Source organism: Phacochoerus africanus, chromosome 7 (assembly GCF_016906955.1).
Source record: "Phacochoerus africanus isolate WHEZ1 chromosome 7, ROS_Pafr_v1, whole genome shotgun sequence".
Taxonomy (NCBI): domain Eukaryota; kingdom Metazoa; phylum Chordata; class Mammalia; order Artiodactyla; family Suidae; genus Phacochoerus; species Phacochoerus africanus.
This window is the reverse complement of record NC_062550.1, coordinates 67,474,204-67,490,305: the sequence shown is the minus strand read 5'-3', so window position 1 is coordinate 67,490,305 and position 16,102 is coordinate 67,474,204. Positions and strand designations below refer to the sequence as shown.

The 16,102-nt window shown below is 46.1% G+C and overlaps 1 protein-coding gene across 1 annotated transcript in view; it reads right to left on the bottom strand.

The window, feature by feature from the left end:
• Window positions 1-8,837, bottom strand: part of LPCAT3 (lysophosphatidylcholine acyltransferase 3) — a 38,517-nt gene extending 29,680 nt beyond the window's left edge. Inside the window, exon 1 of the mRNA XM_047787651.1 lies at window positions 8,587-8,837. Within this exon, the coding sequence (XP_047643607.1) occupies window positions 8,587-8,737 (151 nt within the window). The 5' untranslated portion in view covers window positions 8,738-8,837. The remainder of the gene's footprint in view (window positions 1-8,586) is intronic.
• Between the last annotated feature and the right edge of the window lie 7,265 nt (window positions 8,838-16,102).

The window sequence follows — 16,102 nt, the reverse complement described above, 5'->3', positions numbered from 1 at the left end:
CCATGATCCTTAAACGCCGGGGCAACTGGTATAACCTGGAGGGCTTGTTAAAACACAGATCACTGGGCCCCATCCTCCGTTTCCCCTTCAGTCGGTCTGGGGTAGACCTGAGAATCTGCATTTCCACCAAGTTCCAAGGAGATGCTGCTGCTGCTGGTCCCAAGACCACACTGGGAATCTCCCTGGGAAGGAAGGGGATGAGTATCCGCCGAGGGAAGGGAGAGAACAATTAAGACCACCCTGGGTCAGGCTTGGTCAAGGGTTCATACGGTTCATTTCTTTCAGTCCTCACGGCTTCCCAACGAGCCGTGCCTCGCAGGCTTTTCCACAGCAGAATGAGAATGAATGCATCCAAAAAAAAAAAAAAAGAATGAATGCATCTACACAAGGGGTCTGCCCAGGCAGTTCTCTAGAAATAAGAAAGCTCTCTGATGACTATATATTACTTTAAAATATTCAGCTAAATTTTGTGTTCTGTTTCAAAATATTGCTGCTTATAATGAATTAAATATAACGTCAAAAGTCATTTATCAGATACATTGCTTAGCTCTTAACCTCAGTTCTTTAGGCCTTTGGGAACATAAGGAAAAGGATGGCTGAAGTTTAGCAATTGGTCTGTGGTGAAAGAACTAGTAAATATTTAATCCGAATTAATCTTAGAGACCTGTACCTAGGCCCACAGGTCTCTGGAGACAGTGCATATCCTGTCAGCTTATTCTACCGCCCTACCCTACCCCCACCCACCTGAAAGCTCTACCAGGCTTTTCTCTGCTACTCCTTTATGGAGCCTTTATTGTTCTAGCCAAACTGGATTACTTGCCATTCCTCAGACTTTTTCTTACTTTTTCTGTTCTCCACAAATGTGCTCATTATTGTTTGCTGCTAGAAAGCTCCCCCTTTCATCTCCACTGGTCCAGATCTTCCATAACCTTTGCATCCAGATGAAATGCCATTTCCATTTTGAAGATCAAATCCCACTTAAAAAAAAAAATTTTTTTTGGCCGTGCCTGAAGAAGCTCCTGGGCCAGGGACTGAACCTGTTCCACGGCTGTGACTTGAATCACAGCCGTGACAACACTGATCCTTAACCAGACTCTCAAATCCCAATTTTTTTTAGGGCCACACCCATGGCATAAGGAAGTTACTGGGCTAAGTTGTAGCTGCCAGCCTATACCACAGCCGCAGCAATACCAGATCTGAGTCTGTGAGTTACACCACAGCTCACAGCAATGCTGGATCCTTAACCCACTGAGCAAGGCCAGGGATTGAACCCAAGTCCTCATGGATACTAGTCAGGTTTGTTACTGCTGAGCCACAGGAGAACTCCCTCAAATCCCATTTTTAAAAGCCTGCTGGACGGAACGCCTCCAGTGAGTTCCCATGGCTGCCCAGGCAGACTTAATGTCAGTGGGCATATGATTGCTTTTGTTAATTAGCCTGTGAATATAATCTCTGGGCCCTGATTTACACATGCCTCTGAAAAGAAAATGTTCTATTTGACATTAAATTTATACCGTCATTCACATTAAAGTTCACTGCTCATGAACTTCTGTGCAATGTAAAATATTGGAGTGTAGATAAGAAGTAATTGGAAACATATATTTAAAAGAAATCCCTAACAGGAAGCTTTAGGTAATGATGAAACTTGTGGCGAGGAATCAAAATAAAAAGTCTAAAATGTAGAATGTACCTGGGCTTTTAGGAACAGAAGAGGCCATAAAAGTCATTTAGGACAACCCCCCTTATAGAATTTTTGGACCCTGCTTTGTATAATGGTCAGAAGTTCCATTTGTTTAGTTAATGCTGCTCAATTTCCATCGAGCTTATCTTGGAAGTGTTACCTGAAGAAGGCTTTTTGCACCGAATAATGGATTTAGTTCTGAAGGGCCAGACCTGACTTTGGTCCAAAGGGAGCGAAATTGCAGGACCTCCTTTGCTTTTAAAGGTTGCTAACCTCCGTGATGCTAATTCTGAACCTCTGAGGAATGAGTCCTTACCCCCGAGTGCCATTCTGGATGAGTCTGACAGCCCAGCCACTGTCGTGGCCAAGACTGGAGGAGAACACTCCCACTAGGCAGGGTGGCCATCTGCTCCATTTGGCCAGTGCCAGCGTTGGACGCTGAGAGGTAACTCACATGCTGATTACATCTTGGTTTAATCATGGCCAATGCAAAGAGCAAAGGAGACCAAGGGCATTTGTCCTTTCCACCCCCACATGCTCTTCCCAATCCCCAGGAGGTAAAGAGCAGGGACTCTAGAGGTGAGGAGAAACAGGTGTGACCTCAGGCGAGTTACTCAACCTTCCAAGGTCCCAGTTTCCTATCTGCAGAAAGGAGATGATAAGAGTATTGTAAATATCTTGGAGGCAGTTGTCAGGCTTAGGTGGGGTACTGCTGAGCACCCGAGACCTGTCAGCTACTGTCATCACCAACAACAGGCAGAAACGTCGATATACTCAGTCAACACCAGATTCTCCTCTCTAAGCTTCTCCGCAAATTTCCTTCCCTCCCTGATCCAATTATGATGCCACTATCGACTCCTAAAACTGTACCTTTAGCCTAACTTCTTCCCTGAGCTCAAGACTAGGCTTCTTGGAACCTAAAGCAAGTCCCGAACTAGATCATAACTTTACTTGGTACTGAACAATATCTGACCCTCCTCTTGACCTCTCCGCATTTTTTTTTTCTTTTTTTAGGGCTGTACCCACGGCAGATGGAAGTTCCCAGGCTAGGGGTCAAATTGGAGCTGCAGCTGCTGGCCTACGCCACAGCCACAGCAAGAGCGACAGCAGGACATGAGTTGCATCTGCAACCTACACCACAGCTCGTGGCAACACCGGATCCTTGACTCACTTAGTGAGGCCTGGAATCGAATCCGCGTCCTCATGGATTCTAGTCGGATTCATTTCCACTGCACCACGAAGGGAACTCCCCTCTCTGCATTTGTGAAAGATATGATCATCTTTCCAACTATCCCGGCAGGAGGATTGAGTTTGTTTTTTTAAAAAACTACTTCTTTAGGAGTTCCCACTGTGGTGCAGTGGAAACGAATCCAACTAATAATAACCATGAGGGTGCAGGTTTGATCCCTGGCTTCACTCAGTGGGTTAAGGATCCAGCATTGCTGTGAGCCTTGGTGTAGGCTGGCAGCTGTCGCTCCAATTTGACCCCTAGCCTGGGAACTTCCACATGCTGCAAGTGTGGCCCTAAAAAGCAAAAAAAAAAAAAAAAAAAAAACTACTTCTTTATCCTGCATATAATCAGGTGCCAAGATTCATTCGCCATTCACTTATTCAACAGATATTTACTGGGCCTTTTTCATAAGCTAGGTACTATATTAAACTCTGGTTACACTGTAACAAACAAAACTTACACGATTTCTGGAGTTTCTGTTGCGGCTCAGTGAACCCAACTAGTATCCATGAGGACGTGGGTTCAATCCCTGGCCTCACTCAGTGGGTTAAGGATCTGGCGTGGCTATGAGCTGTGGTGTAGGTCACAGACATGGCTTGGATTCCCAGTTGCTGTGGCTGTGGTGTAGGCCGGCAGCTGAAGCCCTGATTTGACTCCTAGCCTGGGAACTTCCATATGTCGCAGGTGTGGCCCTAAAAAGACCCCCCCCCCCAAAAGCTTACATGATTTCTGCCCTCATCTACAAATATATAATCACACATCAGAATATACACCGGGAAGGAAATTTCAGTCAGTAGGAGAAAGTATAACAGGGGGCATAATTTAAAATGAGAACTCTGAGAACTCTCGGAGGAAGAGACAATTTGAACCAAGACGTGAAAGAGGAAAAGGATCTGTCAGGTGGGTAACCAGTGAAGAATGTTCTTGGCAGTGGGATCAGCAGGTACAAAGGCTCAAGGAGGAAAGAGTCTGATGCCTTTTCTGAGGATCTGGGAGATAGCCATGTGGCTACAAGGCTGTGAACTGGCTCATGACAAGGCTGGGGCAGCAGGCAGGGGCTTCCCAGCAGAGTAGAGAAGGCCCTGGAGAACAGACTAGGCAGGTCGGAAGACATTAGAGACCTGTTCAGGGGCTGTTGCGTGGTTTTGATGACAGATGGTCAGTGGCTGTGGTGATGGAGAGAAGTGATTCTTTGAGGCACAATTTGGAGGAAGTATTGATAGGGCTTGGTGATGGGGGTGAGGGGACAGGGTGAAAGGGAGGCGACAAGGCTGGTTCTAGGTTTCTGGCACGAGCAGCTGTGTGGATAAAAGTGATTCCAGGATCTACCTTTCAAAAGATTCTGGACTCCTAAAACATCTCACGTGAGATCCTTTTTTTTGGTCTTTTTTGCCATTTCTAGGGCCGCTTCTATAGCATATGGAGGTTCCCAGGCTAGCGGTCTAATCAGAGTGTAGCCGCCGGCCCACGCCAGAGCCACAGCAACTTGAGATCCGAGCCACATCTGCAACCTACACCACAGCTCATGGCAATGTCGGATCCTTAACCCACTGAGCAAGGCCAGGGATCGAACCCGCAACCTCATGGTTCCTAGTCAGATTCGTTAACCACTGAGCCACGACGGGAACTCCTCAAGTGAGATCTTTAACTTCCCTTCTCGGTGCCACCACCTGGCCTCCAAGTCATGATTTAGATCATTGTTCCTTCTCACTGGATCCCCAACCTCCCACCTGTGTCTACTTCTAACCACTCTACACTATACTGTCTGCCAGGACAGTGCCAGTGCCATCATTCCCCTTTCAAGTATCTGCGGTGGCTCCCTCCTGCTGACTTGACTAAGGACACACCCCTTGCCTTGGCTGTCACAACCTACTCCAGTTCCACTCTTATTTTCCACCACTTCTCTACTTAAGGCCTGCTTCAGGCCACCTGGACCACCTCCTGTTCCTTGAATGTGTCATCACACGTCCCTGTCTCGGTGCTTTGGCTCATGCTATTCCTCCGGCTCCCCATCTTGGTCTGCTGAAAAGGTATTCGGTTTTCAAAGTTCATTAGAGCTCCAATCTTTCAATCTCATGAAGCTCTGCAACTCTCTTAGGGCACTTAGATTTCTGCCTGTTATTGTGGCGGTGAGAATACTTATCTCATGCCCACTCCCTGCCCCCTAGCAGAGCGTACGTCATACCATGAGGGGCCTGGCCCTGTTACTCATACTGCACTGCTGCCCTTGCCTTTGCAGGGTCCAATTCAGTGCCTTCCCCACGGAGGTACATTTCACTGAGTTTGTCTCAAAGAAATCACGTTATTAATTATGCTGAGGCACGATGAGACTCAAGTTGTTGAAGGCAAGATGTTTTCCAGTAGCAATCTGCCAGCACCAGCGCTCACAGCAAAATTTATCTGCCACCGAACTCCTGGCAATCAGATGCGAGACAAACATGCACACACCCCTTTAGAACAGAGTCCTCTGCCTGTTCAAAATACCCTAGTGCAGCAGTGCTCATAAGCCTACCCTTTCCTGCAAGTATCGAATAGTCAAAATTCCAGCCTCTAACTCGGGATTTTTCAGCTACTTGTTGTAACCCATTAATGGGTCAAGAAATCAATTTAGTGGGTCATAAATAACACCGAAAAATAAAAGAGAAAAGAGCTCAACACTTGCCCATACTCAGGATGATTAATCTTTCCTTTGTTTCCAATATACATATACACTCATGTGTATACTGGGTCATGATGTCAAACATATTTCTTACCATGGGTCTCAGTTTATAATGTTTGAAGGCTAATGCTCCATCTGATCACTTTTAAGATCAGCACAGAGAACTTAAGCACAGAAAGTAAGATGTTCAGAAAACAGTAATGAGATTAATTAAAACAGTGCTGTGACTATCCCTTCAAAATGTGAATGGATGGTATACCTAACCCTTCCCTCAGGTATCTGCATTTGGGTGTTTCTAACCCAAATTAATCTCGCTCGTAGAAAGGGAGGCAGAAGTCATTTTGGTCTGGAGGCCTTCTTGGTACCTCAAATGAGGACTTCCTCCAGGATCCCAGTCCCCCAGGAGAGATGGTTCAGGAACCAGGAACTCTATTGCTGAAAGGCTGCTGGTTTCTAGGTTACAATACACAGAAGTGATGTTACCTTTGTTAAGAAAAATATATTTACAACAATGCACCCTTTCTTCCATGCCCTTGTCAAGCCTATCAACTTATGTATGTATGTATTTAACCTGAACCTAGAAAATACAACCCCATGACTGCTCTGAGGCAACGTGAACCCTGTGTTGATCTAAAAATCAGATACACTATGAGTGACTGAAGGCAGTGGGACCTGTGAGATAGGAAGTGAGATGTGGGAAATGGCAGAAGAATGGGCAAAGGGGCTCAGGAGTGTGGGAGAGGTATTATATCAAGTGTTTATTACTTTGATGACTGGTGGTAATGAGAATGAGAGTAGAGAGAGAGAGATGGAGAAAACAATTTTCTGGACTGTTGTGGTATACAGGAATCTACCAGGAGTGCACAGGCTGTTATGTCAGCACTGAAAGGACAGATTCCAAGTCCTAATTCCAGGCCCCACTCCATTTAACAGGCTACCCCTTATAATTTGTTACTTGTGTTACAGTCTTAATTTATTGTTGAGAAATCAACAGTGAGCTTCTTAATGAATAAAATGTAAATGCTTTTTTTTTTTTTCCCTCTATTTTAGGGCCGTACTCAAACATATGGAGGTTCCCAGGTTAGAGGTCGAGTTGGAGCCATAGCCACAGCAACTCCGGATCTGAGCCACACCTGCTACCTACACCACAGCTCACGGCAACTCCAGATCCTTAACCCACTGAGCGAGGCCAGGGCAGAACCCGAATTCTCATGGATCCTAGTCGGGTTTGTTAATTGCTGAGCCATCAAGGGAACTCCGAAATGTAAACACTCTTAATTGTCAACTACAATCTCCAAGAAATAACCAGGTTAGAAACAAGGGTGAAGAAGTAGGAAGTTCAAAGCTGGTGTGGTGCAAAGAACCCTGGACTGAGGTACTGATAAACTGGGTTAGATCTGGGTGACACTAAGAAAGTCACACAAGTTAAAGTCCCCTCTACCTCTAAAATTTTACAGGGAGTTCCTGTTGGGGTGCAGTGGAAATGAATCTAACTAGTATCCATGAGGATGTGGGTTTGATCCCTGGCCTCACTCAGTAGGTCGGGGATCCGGAGCTGCTGTGGCTGTGGTGTAGGCCAGCTGCCGTAGCTCCGATTGGACCCCTAACCTGGGAACCTCCATATGCCGAGGGTTCAGTGCTAAAAGGCAATAAAATAAAATACAATTTTACAATTCTATAAGGGAGAGAAAAGGTGACCCTCATTTGGAAGAAAGGAAGATTGTCTAGGTTTGATGTGTAATAGGTGAAGGACATGATATTACCCAAGGTTGTTTAAATATGAATTAATGCTTCTCCCATTATCTAGATCTAGTTAACACCCTTAGGTGATATTAAATGTCAGCATCTCTACTGACTACTGGATAAACTCCAAATTTCTTTCTGGCATTTAAGGCTTTCCACATCTGCCCAACTTTATCTCAAATTTCTTGTAGTGCAGACCTGCTCTTGCCCCTCTGTTTTGTTTCCTAAATTCCTCCCACCCCTGCTCTCCTGAAGTCCCATAACCTTCATAAAATCTTCCAACTACTCAAATATTGACAAATCAGCTCCCAACTTTTGAATTCCTACAAGACTTTACAGCAATCCTATCAGATAGGCATTATTGTCCTCATTTCATAAATAAGAACACTGAGACTCAGACAGGTTATGTGGTTGGCCTGGGGTCCCACAGTTTGTAAGCAGCAGCAAGGCTGGATCTGATTCGTTTGCCTTCTAAGTCTACACACTTTTTTCCCCCCTCATTGTCATGCTGCTTCCTTGTATTAAAAAAACCATGGAGGAAGAATGCAATAAAAAAGCCTATAAACCAGGTATAACACAGTCTGTTGTGACATAAATTCAGATATACCACATCCTTTGAACCACGTGGTAACAACCGCTTGGGGTAGCATGGATAGTTTTTAAGGGGTTGCCAGTCCTGTTTCCCAAGCCCAGTACTAAAATGATATTCCAGGGTAAAAGACAGGTGGGTGGTTAAGGAAAAGAAAAAGCAATATGGTATAAGAAGAAAACACGAGAAACTGGACAAAAAGAGGAAAGTGTAATACAAGCTGGCAATGCACAAAATAGAGATTCAGAATGTGCAAGTATGGAGCGTGGGGCTGAGGGGGCCCTTAGGACTAAAATAGCTAAGTTAGGGGGCCTATACCTGCCAATAAGAAGCGCGCGTGTGTGAGGGTTGATATTAATACCAGCAGTACACATGGACAGAGAGTAGAACTCAAGAGAGACAAATAAGGACAGGTCGTGGGGACACCGGATAGAGCATGGCAGGATGAGAGGGTGGTGGCGCCAAATGAGGGGCCAGAAGGGTACAGCAGGGGTCGAAGGGAAAGGTGAAGAGGTTCAGAGGACACAGCGCCCCCAGACTCGAGACTAGACTTGTATCCCTCTCCAGAGCTGGTTGGTGTGTTCTAGGATTCACATTCGCACCCCACACAGCCCTCCCGGTGGGGCCGGGAAGAGGGGGAGGTCACGTCCCGGTTCCCCGGGGACTCCGCGAGGGGTCCTTACCTAGGAAGATGGAGAGGATGAGCCGCAGCGCCTGTTCTGACGCGCCCAGGGACGTCGCCAACTTGTTAAGGCTCAGCTCCTGGAGAACCCACCGCAGCACTCCTGCCAGCTCCACCACCGCTCCCACGTCCCCCTCGGCTGCGGACGCCATCTTAGCTCCGGGCGCCCCCCCAGGGACCCCTCGGCTCCGCGCGCCCCGAATGTGGGCACAACGCTAGAGCTTCACCCCCAATTCCGGCCCGGAGCCCGCCCACGGCGTGCGCATTGGCTGTGGGCCCGCCCAGCGGCTTCAGGCTCAGCCGGTCATTGGCCGGCCCGGGAAGGGGGCGGGGCCTCACGCAGCAAGGTAGGCAGGGGGCGGGGCTGAGCGTTTGTAAGGCAAAGGTGACTCTGGCCAGAATGAACGCGGGGCAGGCCGGGGGCGGGGCTTGGTACAGGGAACCAGACCTGCGATTGGAAAAGTCTGAAGCAGCGCCTGTACAACTCAGTTCCAGCAGCTCAGGGGAGGAGTCGGGGCGTGCTGGTGTCCGGCCGGCTCGTGTACTGCCTCCCTATTGGCTGAGACGGAGCAGGCGAGAGTCGGGGCGGGGGGGTGCCGTCACCCGACCGCGAGGTTACTCTCGGTCGCCGGCGCGCCGGGGTTACTGGGGCATGTAGCGGGAGGGCGGGAATTTCTGAGGCGGCCTCGCAAGCGCCCCCTAACGGCGCCGCCGGCCGTTCTTAAACCGTTAGATACCCCGCCGCCTTCCCTCCCAGGCTTTGCCTGCTCCTCTTATTTCCTGCTATGTCTTGTATTAAAATGTTACCTCGAGGGATGAAATTAAGATATGCCGATTTAATCATTATTTTAATTAAAAATTGAACTAGTTTGTCACTATTACAGGTACAAGGTAAAAGAGCAAAGAGGGTAGAAACTGAGGACAAAATAAAAGCCCTTTTTTCCCACCTTGCTTCTCATTCTTACTTTGTACAGGTAACCACTATTTCAGATAAGAAAAGCAAAATGTGGACTTCCCATTGTGGCACAGCGGAAACGAATTTTACTAGTGTCCGTGAGGATGCCGGTTTGATCCCTGGCCTTGCTAAGTGGGTTAAGAATCCGGTGTTGGGATGAGCTATGGTGTAGGTCACAGACTCAGCTGGAATATGATGTTGCTGTGGCTGTGGTGTAGGCCAGCAGCTGTAGTTCTGATTCAGCTCCTAGCCTGGGAACTTCCATATGTCAGGAGTGCAGCCCTAAAAAGCAAAACAAACAAACACCTTAGAATAACAAAATGTGCCAGGACCAGTGCTGGACCCAATGCCATGGAGTGTGGATTGATGGTAATATAAAGCGATCCTGGACTTATAATTGCAAACTAGGGGAAGTGTCCCTGAAGGAAAGGGACAAGTTCCCATGAGAGTATGTAACAAAGGAACACCAAGAATTTCCAGTAATAGCTGGAATTTGTGGAGCATCGGTGCACAATTAACCGCTTACACTGCTATAGCACTTCACACTTTGTGCAGCACTGATATCCACAGTAGTTCACTTAATTGATTATGAAACAGGATATTTATTATTATGATATCCTCTTACAGACGCAGAGGCTTGGAGAAATTAAGGAAAGTGGCAGGGACAACTGAAACCCAAGTCTGTTAAACTTCACCTCCCTCCCCCTTTGTGGGAAGAAAATATAAAAAATAAGAAATATTCAGAAAAGTCAAGAATAATATAATTTGGATTTCCCATGGTGGCTCAGCAGTTAACAAGCCCGACAAGGATTCATGAAGAAGTGGGTTCGCTCCCTGGCCTCGCTCAGTGGATTAAGGATTAAGCATGGCTGTGGCTGTGGTGTAGCCCCGCAGCTGCAGATCCGATTCAACCCCTAGCCTGGGAATCTCTGTATGCCACCAGTACGGCCCTAAAAAAAAAAAAAAAAAAAGTGGTAATATCACTTCCCACAGGTTAAGAAACAAACATCACATGTACAGCTGAAGAGCCTGATGTATCTCTTCCTGTGGCATTTCCCTCCTTCTCTTGTTGGAAGTCACCATCTTGCTGACTTTGGTACTTATCAACCCCATGCCTACTTTGATGCTTTATACAATGTCTATATCCGGAAACAATTATAGTTTTGCATGCTTTTAAACTTTATATTATAAAATATTACAGTGAATGTATCATTTTGCTACTTGGTTTTTTTTTTTTTTACATTTTATTTATTTATTTATTTATTTATTTATTTTGTCTTTTGTCTTTTTTGTTGTTGTTGCTATTTCTTGCCGCTTCTGTGGCATATGGAGGTTCCCAGGCTAGGGGTCGAATCGGAGCCGTAGCCACCGGTCTATGCCAGAGCCACAGCAACTCGGGATCCGAGCCGTGTCTGCAACCTACACCACAGCTCACGGCAACGCCGGATCCTTAACCCACTGAGCAAGGCCAGGGATCGAACCTGCAACCTCATGGTTCCTAGTTGGATTCGTTAACCACTGAGCCACGACGGGAACTCTGGTATTCATATTCTTACATGTAGCTCTGATGCAATCATTTTAACTGTGATATAATAATTGCACTGTACGATTATTCACAATTTTTCATGGTCATGTTGAGGAATACTGGAATCGTTTCTTATTTGTGTATGTCTTTTACTACAAACATTGCTGTTGTGGACATTCTCCTTTAAACAACAGTGAAACTTTCTCTAGGGCTGTAGCTCCAAACTTTTTTTTTTTTTAATTAACTAGGATCCACTGTAGGAAACACATTGTTATACTCACATACTCATATACTACACAACAAATGTGTATACTACTCACACTACACACACACGCTACATACTGCAGTGCTATGTATGTGTTCTCTGATCATTTCTCATCTATTTTTTTTTCTTTTTATGGCCACTCCTGTGGCATATGGAAGTTCCTGGGCTAGGGGTTGAATAGGAGCTGCAACTGCTGGCCTGCATCACAGCCATAGCAGTGCCAGATCCAAGCCGCCTGTGTGACCTATACCTCGGCTTTCAGCAACACAAGATCTTTAGCCCACTGAGCAAGGCCAGGGATCGAACCTGCATCCTCACGGACACTATGTCAGGTTCTTAACCCACTGAACCACAATGGGAACTCCTATTTTAATTCATTAAAAATTTGCTGATCACAGAGTTCCCGTCGTGGCACAGTGGAAATGAATCCGACTAGGAACCATGCGGTTATGGGTTCGATCCCTGACCTCGCTCAGTGGGTTAAGGATCTGGTGTTGCCATGAGCTGTGGTGTAAGTCAGATGTTGCTGTGGCTGTGGTGTAGGCTGGCAGCTGTAGCTCCAATTAGATTCTTGGCCTGGGAACCTCCATATGCTGTGGGTGCGGCCCTAAAAAGAAAAAAAAAAGTGCTGATCAGGATTCACCAACTTGATTTTTTTTTTCTTTTTTGGCTTCAACCAAAACATGCAGAAGTTCCCATGCCAGGAATGGAACCCTGTCACAGCAGCGACCTGAGCCACCAGGGAACTCCTTTTGTTTATTTGTTTTTGGGATCCACTAACTTGATATCACCACCTACTAGTTGTTCATGATTCTCAGTGCAGAAAACACCCCTCTAAGGTCTGTAATCAGAAGGGGAATTATGAGTTATAAGGTTTGCACTCCTTCAGTTTATGAGATTTTTGCTTAACTGAACTGTTTGGCTATATGTTATTTAAGACCTTTAAAATCTTTGATTTGCAGAATAAGTAAACAATTTGTTAAAGGATCTAGGCAGCTAGACTCTGTTTAAAAATAGAGAAAGTTGATATTCCCCTTTGGTGCAGTGGGTAAAGGATTCAGTGTTGTCACTGCAGCATCTTGAGTTGTGGCTATGGCCCAGGGTTTGATTCCTGGCTTGGGGCCTTCTGCATGCCTTATGTGTGGCAAAAAGAGAGAGAGAGGGAGAAAGTCAGTTTCTTTTTGTTTTATGCGTTTAGGTAAGTGTTTGCCCCTTCTCCCACCTCTGGAGTTCCAGGAGAAGGATGGGCGTGGCAAGGGACAATGTCTCCTTTGACACAACAGGTGCCTGTTTGCCGTTCCCCTAAAGTGTTTGATCAGCTACATTCCCTTCATTCTTCTTCCTGTTTTAATGCAGCACCTGTTTCTCCAGTTACACTAGCTGGTGAGCTGGCGAGTGAGAAAAGAATGAGATTATGTGTCTTTATAACTAAGTACATTCACGGAGGTGTGACTAAGTCAGTTTCTGTGCTGGTCTTTCAGTGCAAAGATGGATAAGAGACAGCTCCTGCCCACAGGAAGTTCTATGTCTGGGGGAAGAGAGACAGGAGAAGATAATTATAAAATAAAGTGGAGGGGTCTGTATAGAAATAAATTACACATTAGTGAAATCCTTCCTCTCTCATTACTGCATTTCCCTGCCCTTCCCCTTCCTTCTTTATTAAGTTCAGTATCTCTTTCTGCTTCTCCCGTTCTTCTGGCTCCTAGACCTCTATTACCTCTTTTTTTTTTTTTTTTTTTTTTTTTGCTTTTTAGGGCTGGGCCTGTGGCATATGGAAGTTCCTAGGCTAGGGGGTCGAATCGGAGCTACAGCTGCCAGTCACAGCCACAGCAACACAGGATTGAAGCCACATCTGCGACCTACACCACACTCATAGCAACTCCAGATCCTTAACCCACTGAGTGGGGCCAGGGATCGAACCAGCATCCTCATGGAATACTAGTTGGGTTTGTTACCATTGAGCCCCAGTAGGAACTCTGGTGATTAATAGTCTTAAAGGAACAAAGGAATGCAGGAACACAGGAAAAGCAGTCAAACAATAGCGCAGTAATAAAACTGAGTCCTAATTCCTCATTGAGGGATATGCAGAATAACAGCTTTGAGTTTTCCAGGAACTAAGGCCCTCACCCAGGTAGAGGATGGAATGATGCTGCTGACCTTCTTCTTCTCTCTCTCTCTCTTTTTTTTTTTTTTGGTCTTTTTGCTTTTCTAGGGCCGTGGGAGGTTCCCAGGCTGGGGGTCTAGTTGGAGCTGTAGCCACCAGCCTACGCCAGAGCCACAGCAATGCGGGATCCGAGCCTCATCTGTGACCTACACCACAGCTCATGGCAATGCAGGATCCTTAACCCCCTGAGCGAGGCCAAGGATTGAACCCGAAACCTCATGGTTCCTAGTCGGATTTGTTAACCACTGAGCCATGACAGGAACTCCCTGCTGACCTTCTTGACCTCAGTCAGCTAAAGCTTGGACTCTGTCAACCTTTGCCCCAATCATATGCTGAATTCTCCTCTGCTCAAGCCCCTTCATGAATATACAAGTACCCTTAGCTTAAAATCTCCCCAGTTTTGAAGTTCTCTTATGGCACAGTGGATTACGGATATGGCATTGTCACTGCTGTGGCTTGGGTCCCTACTATGCGAGCATTCAGTCCCTGGCTGGGGAATTTCCACATGCTGTGTGTGTGGCCAAAAAATAAAACAAACGTCCCCAATTTTGCCATCAGGGATACACGGCTTTGGGAAAGATCGCTGGTGTTTTCTTTCCTTGCTGCAAGTAATAAGTCCTTCCTTTTAGCCATCTTTGGCTTGGCTGTGTCTCTCTGTTGGCTAAACACCCGCCAAGAGGCGAACCCAATTTTCAGATAACAATGTGACTAGTTATGGCTGATGAACTGTAAGCAGAAATGAAATGCTACCCTCCTCTTCTACTTCCTCCGCCCCCCTCCTCCTTTTTCTTCTTTGCCGTGCTTGTAATACGCACAAGTTCCCAGGCCAGGGATCAACCCGTGCCACAGCAAGAACAACACAAAATCATTAACCACTAGGATACTAGGGAACTCCTCCCTCATCTTTTTTCCATATTCCAAAGATATGTTTAAATGTTTCATCTTGGAGTTCCCATCATGGCTCAGCGGAAACAAACCTGACTGGCATCCTTGAGGACCCAGGTTCAATCCCTGGCCTTGCTCATTGGGTTAAGGATCCGGCACTGCTGTGAGCTGTGATGTAGGTTGCAGCTGCTGCTTGGATCTGGCGTTGCTGTGGCTGTGTCGTAGGCCAAAATCTACAGCTCTGATTCGACCCCTAGCCTGGGAACTTCTGTATGCCACAGGCGTGGCCCTAAAAAAAAGACAAAAGAAAAAAAGAAACAAAAGTTTCATCTGCTGGCAACTCTTCTTCCATTCACTTTGTTCCTATAGATTCAAACCTTCCTTGACCCCCCCTTTCCTTTAGTTTAGGGTTTTAGGCACAAGAGGCAAGTTAATTTGCTATTATTTATGAGAATTCTCCATCTTTGCCTTTTTTTGGGGGTCTTTTTAGGGCTGCACCCACTGCATATGGAGGTTCCCAGGCTAGGGGTCAAATTGGAGCTGTAGCGGCTGGCCTACACCACAGCCACAGCAATGCAGGATCCGAGCCATGTCTGGGACCTACACCATAGCTCACGGCCATGCCAGATCCTTAACCCACTGAACGAGGCCATGGATCAAACCTGAGTCCTTATGGATGGTAGTCAGTTTCGTTAGGGCTGAGCCATGACAGGAATGATGATCATCTGTTTTTTGAATGGTTTTATGTCTTTAAAGACCATGCTTAAGCTTCTGAATTAGTCTGGGTTCTACAGAGAAACAGAGGCAGTAGAATATACCATATACATATACATATATACATATATATATATATATATATCCATGCACACACACTATATATATCCTTGACCCTTGCAGAGAATCAGAGCCAGTAGAATATATCTATCTATCTATCTATCTATCTATCTATATATATCTATATATATATATCTCCTTGATCCTTGAAGGACAGAGGTTTGAACTGTGTGAGCCCACTTATAAGCTTTTTTTTTTCCCTTTTACTAAATATGTACTGCAGGACTACACAATCCACAGTTGGTTGAATCATAGATGTGGACTTGTAGGTACTGAGGGCTGACTGTATAGTTATATGCAGATTTTTGACTGTGCAAGGGATTGGCTCCCCTACCTGCCTGTGTTGTTCAAGGGTCAGCTGTGTATATATATATATAAAATAAGGAGTTAGCCCACAGGAATAAGGAGGCTGAGAAGTCCCAAGATTCATAGTGGGCAACTGCAGACCCAGGAGAGCTAACGGTCTAGTTCTAGTCCAATTCTGCAACACTTTTTTTTTTCAAAGACCACACCATGGCATATGGTAGTTTCTCTCCGGAGATTGAATCCAAGCCATAGATACTGCAGCAACACCAGCTCCTTTAACCCACTGGGTTGGGGCGGAGATCGGACCTGAGCCTCTGCAACAACCCAAGCTGCTGCAGTCAGCTTCTTAACCCACTGTACCACAGCGGGAACTTCTCCAGTCCAGATGCAAACCTGGGAACCAGGAAAGCCCATGTAAGTTTCAGTCCGAGTCTGAGTCTGAAGACAGGAGGAGACCAATGTTCTAGTTCAAAGACAGGCAGAAAGAGCACATGTTTCCTTCCTCAGCCTTTTATTCTCCTCAGGCCTTCAAAAGATTGGATGAAGCCCACTCACACTGGGGAGGGTAATGTGCTGTACTCAG